This window comes from Channa argus, chromosome 18 (genome assembly GCF_033026475.1).
Source record: "Channa argus isolate prfri chromosome 18, Channa argus male v1.0, whole genome shotgun sequence".
NCBI lineage: Eukaryota > Metazoa > Chordata > Actinopteri > Anabantiformes > Channidae > Channa > Channa argus.
Genome location: NC_090214.1, coordinates 8,690,671 through 8,705,119, shown reverse-complemented (window position 1 = coordinate 8,705,119; position 14,449 = coordinate 8,690,671). Strand labels below are relative to the sequence as shown.

The following is a 14,449-nucleotide window of genomic DNA, read 5'->3' as shown; positions in this document are numbered from 1 at the left end:
ACTGACAGTAGGGACTTTGAATGTTGGTACTATGACAGGGAAGGCTAGGGAGTTGATCGACATAATGCAGAGAAGGAAGGTGGACATACTGTGTGTCCAGGAGACCAGGTGGAAAGGTAGCAAGGCTAGAAGCTTAGGAGCAGGGTTCAAGTTGTTTTACCATGGGTCAGATAGGAAGAGAAATGGAGTAGGAGTTATATTGAAAGAGGATTTTGTGAGGAATGTTCTAGAGGTGAAAAGAGTATCAGACAGGTTGATGAGTCTGAAGCTGGAAGTTGAAGGGGTGATGTTCAATGTTGTGAGTGGTTATGCCCCACAGGTAGGATGTGAGTTAGAAGAGAAGGAGAAATTCTGGAGTGAGTTAGATGAAGTGATGCAGAGCATCCCCAGAGGTGAGAGAGTTGTCATTGGTGCAGATTTCAATGGGCATGTAGGTGAAGGGAACAGAGGTGATGAGACTGTTATGGGCAGGTTTGGTGTTCAGGACAGGAACGCAGAAGGTCAGATGGTGGTTGACTTTGCAAAGAGGATGGAAATGGCTGTAGTAAACACTTTCTTTCAGAAGAGGCAGGAACATAGGGTGACGTACAAGAGCGGAGGGAGAAGCACTCAGGTAGACTACATCTTGTGTAGACGTTGTAATCTGAAAGAGATCAGTGACTGTAAAGCATTGGTAGGGGAGAGTGTAGCCAGACAACACAGGATGGTGGTGTGTAAAATGATGCTGGTGGTGAGGAAGATAAGGAGGACTAAAGCAGAGCAGAGGACGAAGTGGTGGAAGTTGAAAAAGGAAGAATGTCGTTTAGTTTTCAGGGAGGAGCTGAGACAGACTCTGGGTGGTTTGGAGGTGCTTCCAGATGACTGGACTACTACAGCTAATTTGATCAGGGAGACAGGTAGGAGGGTACTCGGTGTGTCATCTGGAAAGAGGAAAGCGGACAAGGAGACTTGGTGGTGGAACGAGGAAGTTCAGGAGTGTATACAGAGAAAGAGGTTAGCTAAGAAGAAGTGGGACACTGAGAGGACTGAAGAGAGTAGACAGGAGTACAGGGAGATACAGCGTAAGGTGAAGATAGAGGTGGCAAAGGCCAAACAAAGAGCATATGAGGACTTGTATACTAGGTTGGACACTAAAGAGGGAGAGGTGGATTTGTACAGGTTGGCCAGACAAAGAGATAGAGATGGAAAGGATGTGCAGCAGGTTAGGGTGATTAAAGATAAGGATGGAAATGTATTGACAGGTGCCAGGAGTGTGATGGGAAGATGGCAGGAGGACTTTGAAGAGTTGATGAACGAGGAAAATGAAAGGGAACGAAGAGTAGAAGAGGTGACTGTTGTGGAGCAGGAAGTAGCAAAGATTAGTAAGAGTGAAGTGAGGAGGACATTGAAGAGGATGAAGAGTGGAAAGGCAGTTGGTCCTGATGACATACCTGTTGAGGTATGGAAGTGTCTAGGAGAGGTGGCAGTAGAGTTTTTGACTAGTTTGTTTAACAAGATCTTGGAGAGTGAGAGGATGCCAGAGGACTGGAGGAAAAGTGTACTGGTACCAATTTTTAAGAACAAGGGAGATGTGCAGAGCTGTGGCAACTACAGAGGAATAAAGCTGATGAGTCACACAATGAAGTTGTGGGAAAGAGTAGTGGAAGCTCGGTTAAGGGCAGAGGTGAGTATTTGTGAGCAGCAATATGGTTTCATGCCTAGAAAGAGTACAACAGATGCAGTATTTGCTTTGAGGACGCTGATGGAGAAGTACAGAGAGGGTAAAAGGGAGTTGCATTGTGTCTTTGTAGATTTAGAGAAACCAGATTACAGGGTGCCGAGAGAGGAGCTGTGGTATTGTATGACGACGTCCGGAGTGGCAGAGAAGTATGTTAGACTGGTGCAGGACATGTATGAGAGCTGTAAGACAGTGGTGGGGGGTGCTGTAGGTGTGACAGAGGAGTTCAAGGTGGAGGTGGGTCTGCATCAAGGATCGGCTTGATCTTGAGGATGGACAGACTGACTTATGAGGTTAGACAAGAATCTCCCTGGACTATGATGTTTGCAGATGACATTGTTATTTGTAGTGAGAGCAGGTGGAGGAAAATCTAGAGAGGTGGAGGTCTGCTCTGGAAAACAGAGGAATGAAGCTTAGACGCAGCAAGACAGAATACATGTGTGTCAATGAGAGGGACCCAGGTGGAATGGTGAGGTTACAGGGAGCAGAGGTGAAGAAGGTGCAGGACTTTAAGTATTTAGGGTCAACGGTTCAGAGCAACGGTGAGTGTGGAAAAGAGGTGAAGAGGCGAGTGCAGGCAGGTTGGAACGGGTGGAGAAAAGTGTCAGGTGTGTTGTGTGATAAAAGAGTATCAGCAAGAATGAAAGGAAAGGTGTTCAAGACGGTGGTGAGACCAGCAATGTTGTTCGGCTTAGAGACAGTGGCACTGAAGAAAAGACAGGAGGCAGAGCTGGAGGTAGCAGAGCTTAAGATGTTGAGGTTCTCTTTGGGAGTGACGAGGATGGACAGGATCAGGAATGAGTACATCAGAGGGACAGCTCTTGTTAGATGTTTTGGAGATAAAGTCAGAGAGGCCAGATTGAGGTGGTTTGGACATGTTCAGAGGAGAAACTGTGAATATATCGGTAGAAGGATGCTGAGGTTGGAGCTGCCAGGCAGGAGGTCTAGAGGAAGAGCAAAGAGGAGATTTATGGATGTAGTGAGAGAGGACATGAAGTTAGTTGGTGTGAGTGAAGAGGATGCAGAGGATAGAGTTAGATGGAGGCACATGATTCGCTGTGGCGACCCCTGAAAGGGAGCAGCCGAAAGGAAAAGAAGAAGAAGTTCTCAACCACGGTGGTGTGAAATAGCAGGGCTCTCGTAATGGGTGACCTCACTTTTTGGCCTCTACCCAATTCACTTACATCCTCTTATACAAAACCCTAACCCACAAAAAAATTCATGAAAATGTATCTAAAGAGCCAAGTAATGCTTCAGTTATGAATAAAAAAACTTACCCTAATACAACACACCCTTTCATAGTCATTTGTATGTTAAGTTATCATGGCAAATTAGTTATTTATGTTCAGGACACCAAAAGGCTCCCTACAGTGATATTGACCCGAATAGGCCACGTGTAAATCTAAACACAATCATCGTATTTTGATGGCACTGATTTTTAAAGTAGCTGAAAGTAATAAGGAGTTTCATATTTATAGCTTTTATGCTGTACTTTTCTCTGATTGTTTTGCCTTTTATGTAATGAAATCCTCTACTGAGTTATACAAATTACAGTGTACTCTTGTAAAGTACAAGCTGTAATGCATTCTAAGTTAATTTAATGGATTATTTAACATTTGGGGCCGACAATAATGTTATAAAAAACTAAAGGCTTGCTTAACCTAGGAGAGAAAATCGTTATTTACCAATTGGCTCTACTGTAAGTGATAAGGCTAGCTAGCAACCGTTAGCTAACTTAGCTCAAAGACTGACAGCAGGTGGAAACGATTAGCCTGCTACCATTGAAAGGTAAAATAAAACCCATTTCCAAGCACCTCAATGCATTTGTTTTATTAAAACGCAATTTTGTAATTTGGTTATCTGTGCTCACTTGTACAAAACCCACAAAGCAAGTTGTAGTTTAAAAACCACAATTTGTCTTTTTACAAATGTTGCTTTTGTCTGGAAATTACTAAGGTAAAGTAAACTGAGTTTGGGCTTTTGTTTGTTTTGTGTTTTTTGCTTGTTTTTGTTTTGTTTGTTTGTTTGTTTTTGGTCAGCACAGTTATGCAGATTTAGTTCCCAATGTCTTGACATGGTTACACTAGGAAACAAAAAATAAATGTCGAAAGTTTTATATTGCTGTTATCATATATTTGTACTGTACTTGCAGAGCAACACTTTTATAGGGTTGATACAAATATCAAGGTTTAACCCAAAAGGATGTACATTTTTAGATGCAGTAAATGAGTCATAAGTCACAGGTTTATCTGGCCTCTGACATTTTCTAAACAAAATTCAGTCGCAAACATTAGTAATATCCTATCATTGTTGTCAGAAATTCTTTAATCTTTTTAATAATTATGCAGGCTTCGACGTGTCTTTGGTACATGTACAAAAAAGTAGAAAACTGTTATGATGCTACAGTGAGGCATAACAGAAAAATGTCCCCAAAAAATATACACTGCAAGAGAGATGTTTTCAGAGATTAAAAATAGATTTCATATACTGTGTCAGTGAGGCTATAGTTTATTTAAATTCCACACTAGCAATTGTAGTCCTTAATAGTGAAGGGGGAACTCAGTTTAAGGGTCACTTCAGGGGAAATACAATCTTTTTAAAGAAGCAGTATTGTACCGAAGGATAGTTCAGTCAGTGCCCTTGAATGTGTGTCACACTCAAAACTATCATAATATAAAAAAGTGAAATAACTTGTGATGCTATAGTTTGCACTGGACCAACTATGTTTTTATGTTTTTGTTGTTGTTGTTGTTTTCCTTTCTCTTCCTTATTTACGTCACCATTATCTGTTGAAATGCAAGCTTAATGTAGTTAGATGACGCTGAACACAAAAGTACAACAATAGTGTGAAAATTTAGCCCCGTGCTGAACACAATGTCACCACAGATGTTGCTAATAACTTTAACAATGGCCTTGTTCTCTGCAAGTATTCCACGACAGCAATCCAAACGTAATGCAAATTCCAACTATAATATTTGAAAAAGTAAAATGCAACTTAATATGCAGCAATGTCAATATAAGAGTTGAAGCAGCCTGAATTATCCTGCCATTCTTTTTCAAGTCAACCTATTTTGCTCTGTCTGTAGATTCCCACACTGCCAAATAGCTATAGACACCTGGTTAGTTATAGTATGTGTTGTGAACTGTAGCTTACAATCTGCCTAACAGAAATAAGATTTAAAATTTGACTTTCTCATACTTTGTATCCAACTTTATTATTCGTTAATGTTTTTATTTTGAGAAAAAGCGAATGGTATTTTTTTAAACGCAAAAGCTCTTCCTCAAGAAACAACGTTAATTTTCGACTGTCGCCACACTGCTTTTCTTTGAGGAAAAATAGACTGGAGCAAAGAGTAGACACAACATCCTCTCTGCCCAGAACAGACTCAGAAGAGTCATCATCCTGTCAAATCAACTCGTCACACAAAGTCTATTGGCAGAGCACAGGAGCGGCAGAAAAATAGACATAGGCTACTCTAGACCAGATGTCAACAATGTTACAAAAGCATTTAAGATGATTACACAACTCCCAATAGCAAACAACATTCGACAAGCAGTGACGGTGCCAGTCTCTTTCTGCTTCTGTGTGTGTGTGTGTGTGTGTGTGGAATACTTGTACTTTCGAACTTAAAGTAGATTTTAGAGCATATTCCTCTTGAGTAAATAACTTGAAGGGGTGCTGTTTTTATGCAGTACTTTTTATGCAAGTCCTTGCACTTTTACTTGAGTACTTAATTTAGGCACTTTGCTTCTGGTCACGTGTTGTACATTGTGGGTCTAAAAGCTAATGAAGCTAAAGTCAAAGTTGTTTCTAGTCCTGATTTTCCTCTTTTTTTTTTTTAGTGATATCCATTACCTGTAACCACTTTTCAGGGTCGCGGGGGGCGGGAGCCTATCCCAGCTGTCATTGGGCGACAGACGGGGTACACCCTGCGCAAGACTCTAGTCTATCTTAAGGCCAACACAGAGAGATATACACAGACAGTAATATAGGATACACTGGAGAACCCAGAGAAAATCCACGCACAGGGAGAACGCAGATAGATATCAGCTATTTGAGCTGCATTTGCACTGGAACTGTGGATTCATCCCTAATCAAGTTATTCCTTGATTGCACTTGACCAGTGTTTAATGACTAATTGGAGTAATTGACATGATAGAGTATTAAAAACCCACTGTGCTCTCACAACAGTCATACAGAGAGCCCTGCTTTCTAAGACTAGTTGATATTCTGCTTATTGACTGTGAACTTGTCTTGACCTCATTCCTCGAGGCAGTATGAACAAAGAAAATGCTCATGGAGCACAACAGTGAGTAAAAACAGCTTTACACTGCTGGTATTTTTTTTTGTTTATTTGTTTCTTAGAATTCTTGCAACCCCGTAACTGAAGTGTATGTCACAGTCGGCATTCATTTAAAGTACTCCATCCGAACCGAGGCTGGCCAAAGGACACTTCTGCAGTAGCACTCTCCTTCAATAGCTTTCTGTTTTTTTATTGGAGCTTACCCCTAACTCTCCACCCCCACCCATGAGTAGTGTTTCAATAACAGGAAACAATCGGCCATCGTCTTTCATCACGAGTTGACGTTGGTTCCCGCACGGTGCCGCTGGGTCTCTGTGGTGCCAGCCAGCCAGCCCACGGCAGCGCGTAGCCGGAGAGAGAGAGTGTGTGAGAGTGTGAGAATAAAGAGTATGGGCCAGCCTGCTTGTTTCCTTATTGTGGTCCAAGAGGGGACCTTACACAAGGCTTTGCGGCGGTAATATCTGAGACGGACCCAAGATGACTGTCTGGATTACAAATTCACTTAATGCGATCATATCAAAGTCACTTAATGTAATCATATCTCACTTTTTATTATATTTTAGGGATTTTGCTGAAAATCAGCTAAGTTAGTGGCCATTGTTACATTTTATAGAGTCATAAAACTGCATGAGGTGGGGTGACTGTAGTTCAGTTGGTAAGGAAGTTTTCCACGGACCACAGGGTCAGTGGTTCGATCCCCAGTCCCTGCTATATGTTGAAGTGTCTCTGGGCAAGACACTGAACCCCCAAAAAAGCCCAGCAGTGCTAGTCCAAGCCAAATTGGGGAGGGTTGCATCAGGAAGGGCGTAAAAAAAAAATTGTGCCAAATCAACATGCGGACAATGATCTGCTGTGGTGACCCTGAACTTACAGGATAAGCTGAAAGTATAAAAAACAAAAATAAAACGACATCAGGATTCCCATAAGGTTACATTTAGCTTGCCAGCATCTCTTTGGAAATCATGGGCTATTTATGTAGTTCATTTCTGAGATTCTAACTTTTTTATTTAACACAGTCGCCCGACAGCAGAAGCAAAAGCTTGATGTATTCATTCATATATTATGCAGTATTTCTGAAACATGTTTTGATATTCTTTTACCTACCACATCTTTAGAGTGGTGTAATGTACTGTCTCTTCCATCCATTAGCTATACTGGCTTATCCTTGAGGGTTGCGGTGGCGCTGGAACTATTCCCAGGAGACTGTGGGCATGAAGCACGGTACACTGTGGACAGGCTGGCAGTCAATCACAAGGACTGACAGCGCTAACATCAGAGGAGACAGTTCTAACAACCGCACCACCGTGCCGCCCTGCGCAGCACATTTTCCATCTGACTCATCTTTGCATTACCAGCCTAATGGATAAACTTACACAGAAGGTTACATGTCAAAATCTGTAATCTGTCTAATTATTGTTACCCACCTACCTATTTCAAGAGTTTAACCATTACTTCAACAGGTGGGTATGATTCAAAATCTTGTCTATGTGAATCTATATACAGAAGCCTGACTTTTTTGTCCTGACTCTGGACTTCACTTGGGACTTTCTTGGCACTTGCAAAATTATGACTTTCCCTCACCTCTGTTTATATCTGTAGAGCTTCTAGCTTAAAGGTCAAAAAGGTACGGTATGTATTGGTCTCATCAGACCATCAAACCTGCTTAGCTTGACTTCCGGGCCTCCCACATGTCTTCTGACAAACTCGGGCTGAGATTAAATTTGACATTTTACTCTTTCCCACTCTCTCATAAAACTTTGACTGGTGAAGAACCCAGACAGCAGCTGTTGTCTGTACAGTTTCTTCAATCTCAGCCACAGAAGGTCGTGACCCTTTCAGATGATCCATAGCTTACCAGTACTCCACTTGAGTAATGCTTGAAAATACTTTTGCATCCATCCACTGACTTCTGTTTTTTACTGACCTTTGTTGAGGTTGTGTGTTGAGTTGTTTTGAATGTTTTTCGTGGTTTTAGCCGGGATACTAATTCAACAGTAACTGGTCCTTCCAGATACATTGTAATAATGCCATATACCACGCTGAGGTACATTTAACTAACTCTATTTACCAGTGTGACATTTGATCACAGCTGACTGCAGCAGTGATAATATATGTGGGTTACTTTAAACTTTGATTATTTTCTGTTAGATTTTTGATTTATATTTTGTAAGAGATCTGATTTCACTTTGACTGCTCTCACTTTGACATAAGTCCATTACTTATTTTTATTTTTGTACTTTTTTTTTGTCAAAAAACTATTATTTTCAATTAATCACACAACTTAGTTGCTTGTGGTGGCCAGTGTGGCTGTGTGCTATACTGCCATTATTGGTACAATCACAGGGGTGCTCCTAAGTTAGACATTTTTAATTCTAAAGTAAATGTGTGTGCGCATGTTCTCTACTAGGCAAAGGGTTGTTCCTCAAACAGTCCTCACTTAGACTGTTGTGAACCTTAAACACCAGCGCACACTGACACAAAGGTTCATTGTGTCGTCATACCCCACGCTCACAGACATTTCTCTTTTATTCTCTATCTTTTGTACGTGAAAACATTCACTGTCACCTCCCCTTTGTTTTTTTACCTTTGTGAGGTAAAAGCAACATTCCTAGCATTCACGCAACGTCCCTGATGACTTTATGAATGTGCTTACAGATGCCTTTTCTTGATTGACTTTCCGACGGGCACATCCTGTCCCCCTTCAGAGGCTGTTCCTCTTCCTCATCCATACAGCGCAGACTCATGATCAGAGTTGTCCTTGGAGCCTAGTCCGGATACCTGCTGCAGTGTTTGCTTGGCCAGGTGCAATTGTTTTTTTGTGCGGAAGGTGTGAGGCAAAGGAAGACAAAGTGTTCATCACAAGCTCAAAGGAAAAGTTGTAATTTGTGAACTATGGCTGTAGCAGCGTGTCCTGTATCCTGTTGTGTCTACATGCTCGAGCACCGAAACCATGTTTTTTTGAAAACAAAAGCATTTCCTATTTTTAACTTGGAGTGTGTTGCATGTTTAGTTACTCAGATTTTAGTCTGCATACTATTAAAAAGTACTAATACACATTGTAAAATTCATATGCTAAATGTCCAAACATAATCACCACTGACAAACTAATTTAAAATATTTCGTATACTTTAATCTTCTTTTTTTTTCTTTATAGACATCCATGTTACACGTGTACATCTTAATGAAAATGTGCTTTAAATTTAGTTGTAAAATGATTCACATAAATGAATATTGTCGATAATAGAGGATATCTGCCATTGTTTAATGGCAAATTCTTAAAGTCTATTAGTTTCCATGGCAGTGTTAAAAAGGAAAAAAGAGACAGAAAGAGAGAGGTTGAGTAAAGTGCAGATTTCCCCCAGAGTGAGCAATACTGAATGTAGTACCTTTTGAAATGTCACCTGGATTCACACAGTATGTTAAGCACAGAATGTAACCAAGGCCATATGAACAAACAAAGTGGATTCCAGACGCTGCTTTAAGCAGAGTCCTTTCTGCATGAGCCTAAAATTGTAGAATCTTATTGCTGAGTTAGGAGTTGACTTAAGGCATTTAATGGCCTTTTAATCAACATGGCTGGGATGGGTATGATTTCTGCTGTGGTTCATGTTTTTCCTTATGAAAATTATACAGAGAAAATAAATATAAAACAAGACACAGCTCAAATGGTTATCTTGATTTACTACAGTACATCAATTTCCTTGGAGACTTGGCTGAAGACGTCATCCACTGACAGCTCTGAGTCAATCTAGGAAAGGAAAGGTGACAGCAGAAATGTCAAATGCCAAGCAATATTCAGGTTTTAATATTCACCAGTACAGCAGTCATACGCGTACCTTCCTTACAATACCACGACTCTCATAAAAGGCAATGACTGGCTCGGTTGCTTTGTAATACAGATCCAGGCGCTTCTTGATGGTCTCCTCATTGTCATCTGAACGGCCACTGGTTTCACCACGCTTCAAAAGCCTCTTGACCATGGTCTCAGCTTTTGCATCAATGTACAGCAGCAAGCAGGGTTTGCCAATCTGGAATTAATACGAGTTTCATAATTCAAGCTTTTTTTCCCCAGCTGTTCTGTTGTACATTCATTACACACCCCACATCTCCCATGGCCTCTCCTACCTTCTTCTCAAACTCCTCACCCTGCTTCACCTCACGGGGATAGCCATCAATAAGGAAGCCCTTGGAGACATCAGCCTTGGCGATCATGGCATCCTTAATCATGTCTAAGACGGTGTCCTGCAAGTTGCTCACATACATTATGATCAAACTTCACAATGTCTGATAAAAAATCTTTAATAGTACATATTCTAACCTCAAATATGTGCACATATTTTATATTGCACAGGCAGATGCAGACAGTTCTCTATTTAATCAGTACAATTAGCTATGAAAAAAGATTAAATTAAATTAGAAGCCCCACAACTCTCTTACCAGGGGCACAAGCTCTCCTTTCTGCATGATGGCCTGGAGCTGTTTGCCCCTCTCAGAGCCAGAAGCCACCTCAGCACGGAGCAGATCCCCAGATGACAGGTGTGTGTAGCCATACTTTTGAACTATTTTCTCACACTGGGTGCCCTTTCCAGAGCCAGGCCCACCTGGAAAGAGACAGACAATATTAGCATGAAGGACAAACTTTAGCTAGCTCTCAGCGGCCAAATGTGTTGCTGCCAAAAAGTGTACTCACCCACAACAAAGATGATCTTAGCATCTTTAATTTTGTCTGAAACAGGCATTAATGAAACAGATTGAGTCCAAATATGTGACTAGGCAAAAAGGTTAATTTAACAAAGAAGGGTGTTTATAACAAACCATTTCGACGGGAAAACTTGAACTCATGAGAAGACTTGTTTCCCATTTCTTTAAGCTGCAGGGCAGAGTGTCACCTGGTCCACTAGACTGCTTTGACTGAGCTTGCTTTTGTGTGTTATTATTGCTAGCGCTCAAACAGTGTTGCCATGGCAATAGTTGCCACCTAAAAATGTAATGTAGCTAGACAACTATTCACATTGACTACTGACTACTTTGATCTACGAATTGAATAAATCAGCAAAAGAATGAAAGAAACATTATGAAAAAATTAAGACAAAATGTGAAATGTGTTCTTTTTCTTAGTTGTATTATATTAATCATCTTAAATGTATAGTATTTCATTTAGGCGCAATTATTAGTAGCCTCCACTGTAATCTCAAGAATTACCAAAAGAGGGCAGTAGAGTACAATAAAACACAAGCCTGCCTCTGCCTTATATGATTAATGAACATATTTACCTGCCATTGTGTTGTGTTAAAAGTTCCTTCAACTACAAGAAAGAAAAGGAGACAGAAATTATTCATTTGGCAAAAGCACAAAGCCAAAAATCCTTTAAACATAGATATGCACATACAATAAAGGTAATATATCGTTGTATAAACACTGTTGTCTGAAAAGTGTAGTAATGCTAGTAAATAGTAAAAACAATTTATTTTACAGTTAGAAAATACAGATGATACTTATTGTTATAGATGTTTTAATAATTCTCAAAAAGTGTTTCCTTGAAGTGTTGTAATGTTGTACTGCACCTACTGAGAAAAACAATGTTTTATTGATGTTGTGAAAATTGTGGAATACTGAATTTGTGTTATATTACTGATACACTAGCTGCTGTTTCCCAGACACAAATTTGTTTGTTTTTGGGACTGTAGCCTGCTACTTGTAGATTGGGTAATGTATTTTAAAATGAATATAGGGCTTCATTCACCAAACACAGAACTAATGGTCCTGGTGGCAATGTTGCAATAGAAGAAGATTGCAATAGAATAGATTTTGAAAAACAACAAGAGCCTGTGTGTGTGACTGTCTTGATGGTTTGCAGATGATTAGACACTTTAGAAGCTAGTGACTGTGTCAAGACCACAGCAGGTCTAGTTTAACACCATGAGATTGTCACCAGAAGTGCCTGTTAGTTCCGTATTCCATAAACTGAACTGACTGAAAGTACAGAGTATATCTAATACAAACAGCCCGCATAATTTCCTGTTCAACCTCTTTTTTAGCTCGCAGACAAATGAGGAATTGGTTTGGGTGGGTCCTTGCTGTTGGCATGTGTAGACAGATATCTTCAGCAGCTGCTCGCCTGTCTTGTGTCTTTGTTAAAAAATGGGTGTGTTTGAAAGAACCCACTTTAAATAACTTTACGTTTTAGCAGCAACAGGTGCTGTCGCTGCTAAAATATATAACCTCGTTTTGCACCTTTTTTGACTATAACAAACAACAGGCCAAATATATATTATGTATGTCTACAGTTATATCATTATGAGTTTTGGCAATTCTATTTGCTTATCACCTGGTCAGTAAGATCTCCCACACACTGTGGTCCTCAAGTAACCTGAGAGGGAGCTGCTGGTTTGAGTTTTGTGAAACCAGATTTGTGATACAAGGCATTGCGCTAATTTATTAGGTTACTTGGCAAAGTCCAAGCTTGGCCTTACAACACATATCTCAGCATGCTCACCTTCGAGGCAGAGACATAATGTGCAAAAACAATTATAAATAAAATATATTTGTATGGGGATTTTACACAGACAACAAAGACTGAATTAAAACGTAGATGTGTAATATGGACTTCTTTTTTTTCTTAGCCCTGCTTTACAGTAAAGTATAAATAGCGGGAGTGTCATTGGATAAAATATGGATGAAGTGACTGTTTGCACATTCGCATATTCAAACAGATCTGGCTGATTGTTAAATGAGCTTCAAGGAAAGTAGAGAAATAGAAAGGTGATAGCTTGTTCTCCTGTTCTCACTTGCAGTACTCCTCAGTACTAGTGGTGCTTGTTTCTCTGGTGTCCAGTTTTATTTCAGCGACCATTAACTCTGTGGTCGCTGTAAATGTCACTTGAAGGCTGCTATCTGAGTCAGCACAGAGCCTGTTTGGGAATACCACTATGGCCTATTATGGAGCCACCTTCTAGGTCCTCTGCCTTTTTGGCATTTTGCTTTGCTCCTTCAGTCAGACATGTTCTGATTGTAATGTAGTGCAAAAAGTATTACTTTGGTCTTGGTGTGGGCATTGCACTCAGCACTGAATGGGAGAATAGGGAAACTATAGGCAGTTAAATGTAATACGGCTTTATTGCAGTGCAATGTTGGTAATACCTTCATACGCAATACAACAGTATTGTGTTTGAGATAAACATCTCAAACAATGGGTAAAGCCTAGCTATCTATCTATAAGCGTATTAATCTATGATTGTCTCCATATTGTTTCCCTTCCCTATGAATATAATATTAATTATGCAATACTATGGAGATGTTATATGCACATATTAGGGTGAAAAACCCAAACAGGATCTTCATGAATCTATCCTTGAATTCAAATAGAGATACTGGACTCACCACAATCCCCCACCCCAGTGTCAGTCCATCTCATGTCTTATTGCTAGTTTTTAACATGCAGCCCGGCTAAAAAAAGACTCAGGGAGTTTGCAGCTGTTAAGGGATAGCGTGTCAACCCGTTTCAGAAAGGGCATGATGATGCTTCTACTGACTGCCCCTGGATGCAACAGGAGGGAAAACAAAGTACAGAGAACAGTTTCCCTGCTACTCTTCATTGAATTAGCCGTACTGTCCCTTTAAGGAAGACCAGGAGACCCTTTGACGTCAGTGCAGTGGAAGATATTCCATGTTGTTTGTTAAAAAGATGAAGCAGGAATAATTCAGCATTCACTGTGGCTGTTGAGGACATGTTTGTGTTCTCAGTTGCAAGCTTTGGCTCACTTTAATGTTAGGCGTCCACTTACCAGAGTCAATAATTCTAATCAGCTGTTAAAGACCATTAAAGGAGCTAAAGCATGGAAATCACACATGGCTTGTATGTAAATGTCCTTTAACGGGTGCACTGTAATTGAAGGACATTGTTCACACAATATTAGAGCCATTTCCAAAGCAATGCCGAAGCAAATATCCGGAGGGAAAAAAATCATGGTTATTGAGCATGTTATTTTGTATTCACTCAGTGCCATCACTGTACCTTTGCACCACCCAGGAATGAAACTGCCTTTAAAACTTAGAATTTTCATCAGTGTCACTAACTCTCTTAACAAATGACAGATGATAGTTCACCATTACAGACTTCTGTTATTCTCATTCTCCATCCCATTAAACAGACCTGCCCACCCTGCCTGCCCACACTCTTCCTTTCTGACATCTCTCTTATCGTCACTCCCGCTGACAGAGTTAGACCATTGCCATTTCCTGAAAGCTCTTCCTCTATGGAGCCTTTGTCCTCTGTACTGACCTCTCTTTCGTGCTGTGGCTCTAGATCCCAGTGCAAGGGGCTGCCGTCCCTAGATCCCCGTGTGTGTGTGTCTGCACAGTTCCTACTGCACGGCAGCCCTCCCTCCCCCATGCTATGCCTTTTTATAGCTCAGCTGAGCCTGCTCAG

General features: G+C 40.6%; 1 protein-coding gene across 1 annotated transcript; it reads right to left on the bottom strand.

The window, feature by feature from the left end:
- Nucleotides 1-9,682: 9,682 nt before the first annotated feature.
- ak1 (adenylate kinase 1) lies at nt 9,683-14,415 on the bottom strand. Its single transcript, XM_067483972.1, has 7 exons — nt 14,303-14,415; nt 11,295-11,326; nt 10,712-10,747; nt 10,459-10,622; nt 10,147-10,263; nt 9,858-10,049; nt 9,683-9,769 (listed from the first exon to the last, which is right to left on the bottom strand). The coding sequence occupies exons 2-7, from the start codon at nt 11,299-11,301 to the stop codon at nt 9,704-9,706; spliced, it is 582 nt and encodes a 193-aa protein (XP_067340073.1). The 5' UTR covers nt 11,302-11,326; nt 14,303-14,415; the 3' UTR covers nt 9,683-9,703.
- Between the last annotated feature and the right edge of the window lie 34 nt (nt 14,416-14,449).